Source organism: Parasteatoda tepidariorum, chromosome 6, assembly GCF_982258835.1.
Source record: "Parasteatoda tepidariorum strain Cologne lab strain chromosome 6, Ptep-v5.0, whole genome shotgun sequence".
Lineage (NCBI taxonomy): Eukaryota > Metazoa > Arthropoda > Arachnida > Araneae > Theridiidae > Parasteatoda > Parasteatoda tepidariorum.
The window spans coordinates 108,542,875-108,558,486 of record NC_141760.1 but is presented as its reverse complement, the minus strand read 5'-3'; the positions used below and the strand labels follow the sequence as shown (position 1 = coordinate 108,558,486).

Here is a 15,612-nt window from a genome sequence, read left to right as displayed (position 1 = left end):
ACTCTCCAGATCTAAATCCCATAGAACATGTGTGGGATGCATTAGGGAGACGTCTTGCGACACGACAGTATCCTCCTGGTAACACCCATCAGCTGAAAGATGCGTTAAAGGAGGAATGGAGACGTTTACCCCAAGAACTCCTGGATAATATGGTGCTTAGCATGGAGAGACGATGCCAAGCAACAATTACAGTAAGGGAAGGGCATATCCCATACTAGGGAACATCTGCCAGTTGTACTTCCGCTTCTTCAGGCACTCATGTGTAACGCCACTATATGTCAAATAAAGCTTTTTTTTGTTCCATACCCTACTTTAAGCTTTATATTCATTTCTGCGCCATTATTCTTTTACCATCGTTTAAGTACAAAATAATGTACATCATATTCAAATTTTATGTCAATCGGATGATTTCTTGTAGAGTTATGACTAAAAACGCACTTGTTGCTTAAGTTTTGCACACCAGTGTAGTACCTGAATGAGTTTCAATATTAAGGGGAGACATGGGGGCCATACATATATATAGTTGCAGTATATAAGGACCAATTTTACTCATTTTAACGTTTTTATTATACTACGCACTTGTAAAAGGAAAAAATAATTATAAGTAAAGGAATATTATATTTACGTTACACATTGCAAAATAGAAAAAAAGATCATATTAATTAAATATAGTTTTTAAATATTGACCACTTCCGGCGTTCGACTCTCGGATTCTCGCAATTTGTTGCATCCTATCACTGAAACCTTCCTGGCTGCCGGACTTAAAACAAACATCTTGAGTAATTTCGCTCGATTTTGCAATGAAACCGTATCAGGCCACACGCCCCCTACTTTAACTGTATCCCTCCTTTTGTGTTTCCTCTAATTTGTCTAAAAAATTTCCTTTGGTATAGTTATATGTTATCGTATAATCTACTATCTGACTAAGTTTGAAAGTTATAGGTTAATATTAAATGAGTTATGGGCCCATATATATATATATATATATATATATATATATATATATATATATATATATATATATATATATATATATATATATATATATATATATATATATATATATATATATATATATATATATATATATATATATAAACAGTATATGAGCTATTATTTCTCTATTTTAATACATTTATACGCATTTATATATACAAACAATGAGTGCCCCGTAATTTATCTATACTTATTTCCTTTGGTGTACTGGTATAGTATGTTACAATATGATACCTGACCGAGTTTGAAGCTTATAGGTTAATATTAAAAGGAGATATATAGTGTCATGTATATAAGCAACAATTTCTTACTTTTAACGGTATTATACACACTTAGAAATATACATACAATTTTAGCCTCCTCATTTGTCAATAATTATTTCCTTTGGTATTGTAGCTGACCGAGTTTAAGAATTATAGGTAAAAGAAGCTGCCGGGCCATATATTTAAAAGTAGTATAAAAGCACCAATTTCATCATTTTAACGCTTTTTTTTAATTTATTTTCGCCCTCGAGAAGGAAAGTAAAGGAATATTTTATTTCCGTTACAGCATTGTAAAATAAATTTTTAAAAAAAAACATTTTAATTAAATATATTTTTTTTAAATATTGACTAAGCCCGAGGTTCAAACCACTGATTCTCGGTACTACTACCAATTTGTTACTTCCTGTTACTTATCCCTACCAGTCACACTTGGTGACCTGACTTATAACAAACGAGTCCCGCAGTGGACTGATCGATAAGACACGGTTCCCAGCAGATCACCGAAGTCAAGCATCACCGGCTACGGTCAGTGTGCGGGTGGGTGAGCACTTGGATCAGTCTGCGTAAGGACCGAGGGTGTACGGTATTGGTCCTCGTTAAACTGTGCTACCGTAAAGTGCTCGACTTCGCGCACAGGTCATCGGGCTACCAAAGCGGGGGTGCTATCCCCTCCGCAGAGGATCAAAATTGTGATGGCATATCTTCGGATCATCCTCAGGGATGTTTCCCAGACTGTCGCCAATAGCCCATTGTGCAGCTCTAGTGCGACGTAAATTAACAGCAACAATATAACAAACGAATGATTGTATCGTTAAAAATTTCTGATGTGCCAATATGAAATTATTTTTACGTTACAAAAAATTTTTGGCAAATTTTTTAAATGAAATTAATAAAGGCTTTCTTTGTTTCACACCCTGAAAATATTTTGACCGGTGCCTGTGGGTTTTGTTTCAAGTGTAAAGTAAAATTTCAGATTCTAAAAGGATAAAATTACGCAAGTATTTTTCCTTCTAATTTCAGTGAAAAAATTTATTCTAGTAAGTAATTTGAATATTTTTAAATTTTCTTTATTGTCTGAATTATTACAAAAAATAACAGTCCCGCAGTGGAGTGATCATTAAGACATGGTTCTCAGCAGATCACCGAAGTCAAGCATCACTGACTGCGGTCAGTGTGCGGGTAGGTGACCACTTGGATCAGTCTGCGTAGGGACCGAGGGTGTGCGATATTGGTCCTCATTAAACTGTTCTACTGTAAAGTGCTCGACTTCGTGTGCAGGTCGTCGGGCTACCGAAGCGGGGGTGCCATCCCCTCTGCAGAGGATCAAAATTGTGATGACATGTCTTCGGATCATCCTCAGGGATGTTTCCCAGACTGTCGCCAATAGCCCATTAAGCAGCTCTAGTGCGACGTAAATGAAAAGAGAAAAACACCAACCAACAAAAAATAACAATGTAAAAATTTGAGATATAATTTTATTTTAATGTTTTAGGAAATGAATGACAGAGTTATATTTTAAAAGAAGAAAAAAATTAAGGTAAATGTTCTCAATTCGAATGTAAATTTAACTTTGCAATTAAATTTACATTCGAATTGAGAGCATTTACCTTAATTTTTTTTCTTGCCAAAAAAAATTAAACAAAAAAAAAAAAAAAACAATACCGCACACCCTCGGTTACTACGCAGACTGCTCCTATATTCAATATAGGAGCAATTATATTTCTGCATTTTAACGCTATTATTTCCAGTTATATTTACATACATACTTAAATATTGTGGCCCCTCTAATTTGTCTATAATCATTTTCATTGGTATGGCAGTAAAGAATGTCATAATATAATATACCTGATCGAGTTTGAATATTCTAGGTTAATATTGAGGGAAGGTGCAGTGTAAAAAAGCACCATTTTTTTCTTCATTTTAAGGCTTTTATTATATTTAGCATTTAGAAGAAAAGAAATAATTTTGAGCAAAGGAATATTTTATTTACGTTACAGCATTGTATAAGAAATTTAAAAAAGAAAAAAATAACATTTTAATAAACATAATTTTTAAATCTTGACCATGTCCGGGGTTCGAACTTCGGACTCTCGGGAATAGCAATTAGTTGCTCTCTGTCACTAAAAACTCCAGTCACACTTTGCTGTTTTACTTAAAACATATTTTAAAAAGTTCAGCAATCTTTTTATTTATAATACATTTTTTATTCTTTTTTTTTTTTTTTTTTAATTTTTAACAACTGAAACTGTATTTTCATTTTAAAGCATGATTCTTAGAATACGCATTTTATTTCTATCCGGAATTCGATGAGATTTGCCTGATACAAAAGTATACATTATTTGATTCATAGAATAGTGAAAAATATTGTTTTCATCTTATCTCTGATTTTTTTTCTTTCTTTACTTTTACACTTTTTTATCAAATGGTTCAATATTTTATTTATTGACTAGAATGAAAGTAAAGTATTCTCGTAACAGCCCTTTGTGATCAAAGTGCTACACAATGTGGCAATTGAAGCAATATGGTCTGCAATATTGCATACAGGCAGTCTGTACTTCCCGGACAAACTGGTGGTACCCAATACAGTCTTTACGCATTGGCACACTAGTGCAAAAACCTAGAGGCCCAAGACAGACAGGAGGGGTCCTTAAGAATCTTACTTTTTTTAAAATTGTATTTAAAAAAAAAAGGCTAAGGATAAACAACATTACCTTATATATTTTTTAAAATAAATATATTCTATTGTATGAAGTGTGCATTTTTTTTTAACAAATATTGATTGATTATTATGCTAACACCAATAATTTGAATAGTTTATCACCAAGAAAACTTAAAAAGGCAACCGAAATCTATTTTTCTGCGTTCCGATGTAATTGGACATTGAAAAATATTTTAATAGCAGTTTAGTTTGACATAATAGTTTATACCTTTTAAATTTTTTAAAAAAATTGTTATACTTTAATGTTTATTTATTTAATCATTTTAAGTAACTTAAATGGTTTTTAAAATTATTTTATTATATGAGGAATACAACTGGTTAGCATTGCAATTTTTTTTTTTTTTAAAAATTATGCGTAGTTTAAAAATGGGGAGTTTCGGGAAGAATCGAAATATGTTTAAATTTGTTATAATTATTGCCTCAAAGCTAAATAATGATTTATATTGAAATTTTATGAGAAGCTTTTTAATTAGTTTTTAAACATTGTGGCATTTTAAATCACCACTTCGAATCAAATACAAGTTCTTCTTAACAGTTCAATACCTTATTGTCTTATCATAATTCATCATTGACTAAAATGATTAAATACAAAATTGTTAATCTTAGAATGTTATCGAAGAAAAAATAAACATATTGTGAAAATAAGAGCAACAAAAAAAAAATTTTTTTTTTTTGAAGCTAATGAATAATTAATGTTTTGGTCAAATTTGATATTCATTTGGCAAACTAGAAATTTGCCCCCCCCCCAAAAAAAAAGAAAAAAATATAATATATGTATCTCGGGCTCCGACCTCCAAAAGTGAGCCTGAACTCTTCTAAACTGTGCTCACCACTGCAATTTAAATACTGATATTCAATTTACAAACACAAAAATAAAATTATTATAAATGACTAAAACATAAAAAAGTGTTGTTTTTTTGTGTTACAGCATTACAAAACTTAATTTATTATTTTAAACTAATGTAAAAGTATGTATGCATTATTCGTCACTTATTACGCATTTCTCTGTGACACTTATGAAAGACTGAATGACTTGGCGTTTTGCCAGAAGTCTTACGCCTTTGATCATGGAAGAATCTTTTCTTTTTTATTTTAGATTTTGCGTCTCGAAGCTACAACTAAGTTATCATTAATCAAATATGCAATTGAAATACATGAAAAGGATAAGAAAATATCACGAACTCTCTAATTTTCAATATTTTTAAATGCAACAAAGCAACAAACAAGATGATTTTAAAAAAATTTAAAAATAAAAAGCGAAGTAATTTATTATATTCTGATTAAACTGATATTCTTTGCTAATCTAATATCTAAGAATATTTTTGAATCAAATCAATCGCGATATACACCAGCATAATCGACTTAAATAACAATTAACATAAAGAGGAGGGGAAGGGGATAGCTCGAAAAATAAACGGAAAGAGATCCCAGATGTAAAACATAAACATTAGATTCGCGCATGCGCAGTAGCTAATGTTTATAAGAGGAAATGTATTATCAAACACAAAATAAAAAAAAAAGAGTGCTACATTTCTGTTATTCGTTTTTTCTCTCTCGTAAACTTAACAATTCACGGTCTCTGTAAATACCGACGAGTTTCAATTTGAACTTTTTCCTATTCCTTTCTTAATATAGAATTAAGAGACAAAAGTTTAAAAAAAAAGAGAAATAAAAAAGGTGAGAAAACATCAGACACGGACATGACGTCAATATATGCGACCACCAACCAGCCATAGTGAAAACATCAGCACGTTTACGGATATATACTTTGTTGTATATTCCGTTTATCAACTTATTATAAATAAGTTATATCAAATATGGAGTCTTTGAGGGAACAAGTAATGATAAATCAGTTTGTACTAGCTGCTGGCTGTGCTAGAGACCAAGCAAAACAACTCTTGCAAGCGGCTCATTGGCAATTTGAGGTATGTTTTTAACAGTACTTATTAAAATATTCACGGTATGTTATTGTTTCTGTTTTTGTTTATCTGGGACATAATTAATTGTACCGGTAGTCATTTTATAATTCAAGCCACTTGTCAGTTATTCATTATTGAATATTCATTTTGATTAGGCATTGTAATGAGTGGAATAAATATTTATTTTTGTTTATTTTGCAGACGGCGCTAAGCATTTTTTTTCAAGAAGCAACAGTGCCTACTTGCCACCATACTCAAAATAGTCGGTTTAATTCTGTAAATGTAAGTATTACTTCAGTTCATTGAAAACACCTTGTTTTATTTACTTGTACAGTTATTGTATAATTTCTAAAAATGTCTTTTGTTTACATTTTGAAAAAAGATAAACATAGTAGATTACGTTCGTTATCTTAATTTATTTACCGTTTAAAATTCAGAGGTCAAGCGAAAAACTCTTTGCGCTGTGATTATTATTTTTTTTAGGAGTTTAATTTGATATTCATATATAATTTTTTTTCAATATTTGTTTTAAATTTTTTTTATAATTAAAATTTCCTGATGTAATATAAAATTTTCTTATGTAACATTACCTTAATAACGTGTTAAAAGTAATATATTATTACAAACAGTCTTAAGAACTTGTGGATTCGTCCTATAATTTGAATTTTTCGTAATCTGGAATATAATAAAACGTGTGTAATTTTTTATATGTTTTTTATTGCTATTAGCACCAATGCAATTTTTTCTTACATTTCTTATTTTTATTTGGTGATATGAAATACATATGTAGGTTTTTTAACATAGGAGTTTTCTCTGTAATGCATTCAAAATTAGTATTAGTTTTAATAATTTCATTTCTCAATTTAATTGATAACTACATAGGTTTTAAATGAAATAATTATGTATTTAAAATAGTAGTGACCTGCTAATGATGAATTCCTCTGATCAAATCGAGTCATTTTTTCCCTTTACTTCTTCTTCTGAAAACTATTTTTAAGACAAATAGCATTTAAGAGTCACTTGTTAATGAGGGTTACATACATTATACATTGAGGGTTACTTGTAATATAATGAGAGGGGGTATTTCTGTACTAGTATTTGTTCAAAGCAACAAAAATCAACGTGTAAAATACCTAATTTTTTAATAACTTGTTCAAAAATAGTTAGGATTTTAACCGTTCAAATCTGTGGCACAGTCATCATCATAGTTGGTCAGACAGCCAAATGTGGGCCAATGCCTTCTGAAGATTTCTCTATAATGACTTCTGATTCTGTGGCATAGGCCCCTATATGGAAATTTTCTTGTCTTCAAAATATTTATAGCTAGTTAGTAATAACAGTTACGATATTTGCATAGTCAGGGGTCTGTTTAGAAGAAATTTGGGTCCGTTAACGGACCCTTCACAAAATATCTTTTCATAAAAACGGACCCTTCACAAAATATTTTAACTTAAAAACAGACCCTTCACAAAATCTTTTAACTTAAAAACGGACCCTTCACAAAATGATTTTTCTTTTAATTGGACCCTTCACAAATTTGTTTATCTTCATTATTGTTTTGTTAATCGAATAAACCCTTCCCAGGGCAGAAAACAAGAAAGATGGATGTAAACGAATTAAGTTTTGTCTTCGGCAGACGATTCTTCCATTATTCGTCCGAAATGAATATTCTGCGTTCAGCCGTATAGGCTAAATATCAAATGTTGCATCTCTAATTTAGAAGCAGCAATTGCTGTTTATTTTTGAAAATTTAATTTTTTTATTATAGTAATTTTACAGTGCCGAGCATAATCTTGTATCTATTTACAATTTAAAAAGTCCTTGAAAAAGTCTTTTTTTGCAATAACGGACCCTATTTGCACAAATTCATAAAAGCGGACCCTGGTTGAAAGAATGTGAGTAATTTTTTCACAATTTCACGAAAAACGGACCTTTCACAAAGTGTCTGGATAGATCCCTGATAGTGAAATCCTGAAAATACTAAAACTAGTATTTTACTTTAAAAAATTTTAAAATATTGTTATTTGATATAAATATGTAAAATATTACTGAATTCATATGCTGAAAGAAAAATCCTAAATATAAATAGTAAAATATATAAATATCAGGACCTTTTTCTTGAAATGCCACTTTATTTAACTACAACTGTTTCCCAAGCAAATATGTCATTTCTTATTTTAGATTAGGTAAAAGCTTTTATGAAACAAATTTATTTTGATAATAATTTGTTTTCATAACTTTTTAAGATTATTTTATAATGATAATTTTTTTCGTAGTATCAACTAGCGAATGATAAGCTGTCTTTAAGCTTTTTTAAATTATGCATGCTTTAAAAATGCTTTATTTTATGTGCCTTGAGTTTTTGGGGTAATAAAAATGTGTTTAAGTTTGTTAAAATTATTGCATATCATAAAATTGCTTTATTTTATGTATGTGAAGTTTTTTAGTTCCATTTTAAACAGTATGACATGTTATAGGGACACAAAACATTTCAGTGCTGGGGGGCTCTGTTTCATATTAAGACAACCTTGTGAAAAATAATTATTTGAATAAAGTAAATTTAGTTTAATTGTTTAGTTTGAAATATTTTAAAATGTTCAGAAATTATTTTTAGGTTCAATTGTATGTAGGGATATCATTTTCTTTTTAATACAACCTCATAGTTTGCAGAAATATTGTATTAATAGTGATTTCGCTTATGCTTTATATCATGTAAAATTCACTGGAAATCGTAAACTATTTAAGTTATGTATTACAAAAATTTTTATGTTGCAAAAATAATTATATCTGATGAAAAATCAATACCATCTTCATGCACATACGTACCCGAGCAGCGCCTGGGTGCTTCAAGCTCTCAAGGGGCTCTTGAGAATCTTACTTTTTTATAAATTGTATTTAAGAAAAAGCTAAGAATAAATAACATTATATTATATATATTTTAAAATAAATTTATTCTCATGTAAAAAGTGTGAATTTTTTTTTTTCTACAAATAGTGATTATTATGCAAATTCCTTTAATTTGAATAGTTTATCGCCAGAAAAACTTAAAAAGTCGACCGAAATTTATTTTTCTATTTTTAGGTACTCAACTCCTAAGTTATAATGTCTCTATATATGCTTGACCACCACGAACTCTGTTTAGTATTTATAATTAAGTAAAGTAATAATCGAAAGAGCTTAGAATTACGCAGCACTATGAGGCAGTAGCTTTTAAACTGGTTTTGTCTGATGTGCATTGAAAGATGTTTTAATAACTGATTTTAGTTAGACAAAATACTTCATACATTTTAGATTTTTTTTATTTGTTGTACTCTTGTTTTTTTTTTTTTTTTTATTTATTTAGTTATTTTATTTAGCTTCTTAGTATTGAAAAATTATTTTATTATTTGAGGATTGTAATTGGTTAGCATCTCATTTTTTTTTTTTTTTTAAATTATGCATGCTTTAAAAATGCTTTATTTTATGTGCCTTGAGTTTTTGGGGTAGTAAAAATGTGTTTAAGTTGGTTAAAATTATTGCATATCATAAAATTGGTTTATTTTATGTATGTGAAGTTTTTTAGTTCAATTTTAAACAGTATGACATGTTATAGGGTTACAAAACATTTCTGTACCGGGGGGCTCTGTTTGCTATTAGGACGACCTTGTGAAAAATAATTATTTGAATAAAGTAAATTTAGTTTAATTTGCAATTTAAATCATTATAACCTGCTAAATTCCCTAAAGCTGCAATACAACTCACAATAATATTGATTTGATTAACTTTGATCATTGCATTAAATTAAAGTACAGTAGATAAATATGAAGAACACCAATATATGCTATTTATAAGAGCTGTAACATTTCTGTCTCAATTAAAGTACCAATAAGGGAAGGGAAGAACCATTTTAAGGAAATTCTGTGGGCATTCGACAAATCTGCAGGTAAACTTAAAAAGTCAGTGAAACAGTCCAATTTTTAGAATTTTTTTAAAAGCTGACAATTTTATTTCGTAAACCAAAATTACTAAAAATAGTGAACCTTTATTACATTTCGATGTTTTAATGATGTGTATATGTCATAAATATCAACATAAGGAAACAAAAAAATTATAAGTTTTAATTACGACAAAACACTTCATTAATAAAACATTTGTGATTATATCAGAATAAAAGTTATGCCGGGTCTCAATTGTAAAATGTAGACAGAGCACATTTATTATTTATGCTTTTGTTGTGCTGGAAGCATAGTTTTAAAAAATATTGTTGGAGTTTCTAAATAACAAAACCAAACCGGAAAAAAAAAATCTTTTAAAATATATATATATATGTGTGTGTGTGTGTATGTATACATGTATGTAAATAAAACCGTTCTTAAGCAAATAAAATTACACAGAATAGTTTTTCATAAATGTAGAAAAAAATTAGAGGTTACAGTAAAATAAAAATGAAAAAATTGAAGAGAACTTTTATAACTTTAGGTGATGTGATAATTTTAGATTTCACCCACCCTCCCTTCAATGCAATGACTTACTTTCTGATAAAAAGTTTTCAACCCTACAACTCTGGATTTGAAAAATTTGAATGCATACATCGACATTGAACATTTTAATTTGTACTTTCTTACTTTTTGGTAAAAAAGTTTTCAACCTTACAATACTCAATTTGAAAAAAAATGAAACAAATTTGAATGGATGCATCTACATTAAGCATTTTAATTTCTACTTACTTTCTGGTAAAGTTATCAGCTCTACTTCACTAGATTTGAAAGGGGGAGGGAATGAAATAAATTTGAATGCACACATCTACATTAAACATTTTAATTTATGCTTACTTTCTGATAAAAAAAATTTTCAACCCTACAACACTAGATTTGGAAGAAGAAGAAAAATTAAATACATTTGAATGCGTACATCTGCATTAAACATTTTAATATATATTTACTTACTTTCTGGTACGATAGTTTTCAGGCTAACACACTAGATTTGAAAGAGGAAGAAAAAAAAATGAAAGAAGAAATTTGAATTCGTACATCTACATTGAACATTTTAATTTATGAATTCCTATTCAATACAATTTAGTATTGATGTAGACCATGGGTCGCCAAACTTTTTTGATCATCGACCCCTATATAATTTTTTGAAATCTCCATCAACCCCCATAAAAGTAATTTTCTGTTAATTAAGATAAAACTCTATTAGATACTGTGTTAGTACATTTATTTTATGATTCAAACATTTATTAAAGTAATTGTACATTGTGTAACAATAGTTTTATGAAAAATATATTAATGCTGAAATTTAAATACCTTAATATTTATTAAATAATAAGTAATTATAAATAAGTAGAAATAATAAGTAAAGTAACTACAGATTTATTGCTTCTTAACCAATGAGATGAGTGTGCCTGGTGTTTTTTTGCAAGGTTCGCTATATTGGGTTCAAAATTGGTCAATTTTAATATTAAATCCTCTCGTAACTCCACATTTATTTCTGTACTTAGTTAAGATTGATTTTACGTGACTGAAACCGGCTTCAACCATATAGGAACTTGGAAAAGCTAGCATAAAAAGGCTGAGCTATTTCATAAAGTTCTACATATTTTTGCTTTATATTTATATTTGTTCAAAATTTACTTATTGTTAAATTTTTAAAAGGCGTCTTTGCTTCAAGATCCGATAATAATTCAGCAAACTTATCTTGCAGATTGATGTCCACGTTTTTGATGATGCGTTTATTAATTTATGTTCTATAAAGAAACTGATATTAAGTCAATTATAAAAAATATTCACTAATTTTACATACTCAATTAGATATGTGTGATTTACGTATTAAGAACTGTTTTTTCTTTGACCCCCAATCGACCCTTCCGATTCAGATCGACCCCCTGGCTGAGATCGACCCCCACTTTTGTTAAATAGACCCTTGGGGTCTATATAGACCACTTTGGCAACCTCTGATGTAGACAATGTATATCATTCCCTACAGTTGTTACCCTCACTGACTCTGATTGGATTAAGTCTATTATGCGTCGATAACAATAGAAGAGGACGGAAATTTATTCCTCCTTGGTTGTTGTTAATTTTCATTCCTTTTTTGCATTGTAAAAGTTAAACTAATATAAAATTTAAGATAAAAATATTAAGACTTAATACAAGATAAATTAATTTAAGATAAAAATATTAAGACTTAATACAAAAAGATCTCCCGTATATGAGTTATCCAATTTCAAATTAAGCAAATTTGCTGTATGTAGTCTTCCTTTTGCCTTGTGAATACATTTACTGTAAGTACGAGATTTTTTATGTTCAAATTTGTTTATTCTTATTTAAATTTAGTGATTTTTCAAGTTCATTACTTATTAATTTTCATACATTTTTTAGTAAATTTTTGATATTACTTGTATAACTTGGTCTTTTGGCTTTTCTTATTTTTAACTTCTTCTCTAATTGATTTTTATTATTTTAGATTTTACAAGCCCTTTTGGCTTACAATTTGCTTGATTTCATTATTCTCTTAGATTTATCTATTTCAACACCTTTTAATTCTTTTTTCTTCTTCTCATTTTTAAAATTATCTTTTATACTTGGTTGCCTTATACTGGTGTTTTATCTCCTTGCATGATTTTACTTTCCTATGGTTTGTTTATTATATATTTAATTTTGTAGTTGCCACTCAACCCACTTTTAGTGGTGAATTATTGTGTAACTTTGCTTATTTGTTGTAATTTGTTTGTACCATTTCCTATTATGTTGTGAAACTTAATCTTTCTTAAATTGTGCCAGCCAGGCCCAAACTTTCCAATTTTAATTACTCTTATAAGAGCCTTTAGCAATATAAGGGCCTTTACAACTTATAATACAACAGGGGTAAAAAAATTACTCTGTATGCCCTATTTAGGGCAGGTCGGTTATTTGTTTATTTTAGCCATTTTTTGATATTGGAACTGGTCCAAATTCGCCATTTTCCGGTATCTATCATTAACAATAAATGATTCCAAAATAAACTACTGATTCAGGTCTGACTGTATCTAAATGTAATAAACAAAAATTATTATTTTTTATTTATTAAATTATCTCTTTCTTCCAGATGATAACTCCTGCAAATACACCTGCCACTCCACCAAACTTTCCAGACACTTTGATGGCTTTTTCCAAACTATCTGCAAACGACAAAGTACCTGGAACCTCCCCTGGACCGTTTACTTATTCCAACTCCCCTCCTCTTAACAATAACAGTAATATGCAACATCAGAGTGCAACCATGGCTGCCTCTGGTCCTCCTCGCTCACAACGATAAAGTGATCACACGCTCACTTTAAAACTGAACTCCTACTTTGTCTTTGTGCTTATCCTCCTACAGGAAAGAGCAATCGCTGTTGGTATGGCAACGGAATGTAGTTGATAAAAGGTTTTGCTGGATGCGCCTTCTAACAGGAGGCACCCGAACAAAATATAAGGTCACACGTGGAATGTGTGTGCTTCATCCTGTATCAATGTATATCGTAGGAACTGTGTACCATTTTCGCCCCATCCTTTACTGTGTGTGTTTTTTGTGATAATCTTTAACTCTTTACCTCAGTCCTTCACGATTTCCATTTTCAAGGGGCCTAGTCAACTATTCAGTCAAAACAAAAAAAGAAGAAAGAAAGAAGTATTTTCTTTCAACGTCATAAAAACAAACTGGATTTTTATCTTTGTCGTTAGTCATCAAACTTTAACATTTGTCACATAAAAAATTGGAAGAAGCACGTGTTAAGTGATGCTAATGATGTTGGGTTTTGTTTTTTTCTTCTTCAGTACAAATCTGAGGAGCTTTTCTTATATCAGTAGTAATTCAGATGGTTGTGAAAAAGTTAAGCAAGAATATTGAAAGATGTATTTATTTTTCTGGAACTTACTTTGATCAGAATGGAGATCCTACACTGTAAAATTATTTGTTTTATTTTTCTCGCATTCGTTTTGTAGTGCTTATTTTAAACAAAAGAAGAACTGAAAAGTTGTGAGGAAGATCTTTCATTTTTTAGCAGCTCATTGAAAAGAATGCCTATAAATATATATTTATATATATATGATGTGGACATTTAAAACATTTTTCGAATGTGTGTTTGAATAAAGCACGTTTGTTAAGTCTACTTTCAAATTTTTTTGATTACTTATGTTTTCACATTTTAAATAGACCTTGTTTAAACACTTTATTTTTGTTTCATTATAAAGGACTTAGAACAATGATATGTCTCATTTTTGAATTGTTTTGGAGTGCATTTTTGTTGAATAAGGCCACAATTTCCTGGTATGCAGTTACTGTGTTGTTATACAGGGGAAATTCAGAAAAGCTTTGAAATATAAATGAAAACAATATCAAGGCACAGTGAGATATGAAAATGTCATCTTGGAAAAAAGTGTTGCTTATCACTATATTGCCCAAAGCTATTCAAATTACAGTCTTATAGGAAGAGTCTCAAAAAGTCATTTTTTTTTTTAATATTTTGCTTTCCATAATGGCTGCTTTTTTTCTTTTTTTTTTTTTTCTTTTTTAGAATTCTTGTCGAAAACATAATGCTCATAAGAAAGTCCAAATTAAAGGAAAAAGAACAAAATTTTACATTCTAACCAATCTTCAAACAAATCGTAAATGATGTTTAACCAATCCTAAATCATCATTAGGGTTGGTAAGTGCAAAAAGAGTTTAAAAGTATCTAAAACCATTTTTGTTATGGGATGAAAATTTAAAATCAGAAAAACCTTGCAAAATCAGAATGCATGTCCAGGCTTAAAAAACTATTTTTTGATTATTTTAATCAGGGTTTGGTAAAACCCTTGTTGGAAATGGGAAAAAATCTGATAAACAATATTAATGCATGTTTATTTACAGATATAGTGGTTTATTATTTATAACTGATTAGAATATATATTACTTCTATACAGTGGCATGCATAAACTTTGGTGCGGCCGCCTGCAAGATTTATAAATGCACCCTATCTTAGACTTAAATTTTTGAAAAATTTAATATTAAATATTTACATTTTAATTTAAATTATTTTATTAAGGAATTAATAATTGCAATGGAGAGGCAGAATTTAAACAAATGCCAAATTGGAACATTGTAAGCACTTGGCAATTTACCACTTTTAAATAAAATAATCTTAACTTAGCTACAAACTCTACTGGATTTACCAGGAAACTACTGGATTTTGACAGTTTCTCCTGATCTACTGGTTTAATAAAAATTCTCCTTTTTTTTGTATATTTTAGAAAATTCCATAAAACGAGTTCCCTTAGTTTCCTTTTTAAAAAAAATTCCGATTGAAATAGAATTTTTGTGCAGACTTGCTTGCGTGAATATTTAAAATAAGTGCCACTAATACATAATAAAGCGAGCCTCATTTATAAAATTTTGTTGACTGTCTTTGATGAATTGAATGCCTATTACTATTAAAAATTATGAATAAATATAATACATAACATTTTAAGATCATTTAATGTGAAATCAGAACTGAAAATATTGTGTTTTTTATTTTTTTTTATTTTAAAGACTATAAAAATCCCTAAAATTCCCTATGTGTAAAATGTTAAGTATATTTTGCAACAATTATCATGAAATTTATATTATTTTGTAAATTCTGCTGGATTCTTTCCTATCCGTATTGGCAGCAGTGTCTTAAAAATAGAAAATTATTCACTTTATTACCATATATATTCAAAGTTTAATTAAAGGTTATTCTTATTTGAAAAGTGAA

The 15,612-nt window shown here is 29.2% G+C and overlaps 1 protein-coding gene across 1 annotated transcript; it reads left to right on the top strand.

Moving 5' to 3' along the window:
- Window positions 1-5,388: 5,388 nt before the first annotated feature.
- LOC107437258 (UBA-like domain-containing protein 2-A) lies at window positions 5,389-14,101 on the top strand. Its single transcript, XM_016049192.4, has 3 exons — window positions 5,389-5,903; window positions 6,099-6,179; window positions 12,963-14,101. Exons 1-3 carry the CDS (start codon window positions 5,796-5,798, stop codon window positions 13,170-13,172), a joined length of 399 nt encoding a protein of 132 aa, XP_015904678.1. The 5' UTR covers window positions 5,389-5,795; the 3' UTR covers window positions 13,173-14,101.
- Window positions 14,102-15,612: the final 1,511 nt, after the last annotated feature.

Excerpts from the sequence above, each read along its gene's own strand:
- LOC107437258 (XM_016049192.4), top strand. The coding sequence starts at position 5,796 with ATGGAGTCTTTGAGGGAACAAGTAATGATAAATCAGTTTGTACTAGCT. Across the intron at positions 5,904-6,098 it reads CGGCTCATTGGCAATTTGAG|ACGGCGCTAAGCATTTTTTT; the intron begins GTATGTTTTTAA and ends TTTATTTTGCAG. Across the intron at positions 6,180-12,962 it reads GTCGGTTTAATTCTGTAAAT|ATGATAACTCCTGCAAATAC; the intron begins GTAAGTATTACT and ends TCTTTCTTCCAG.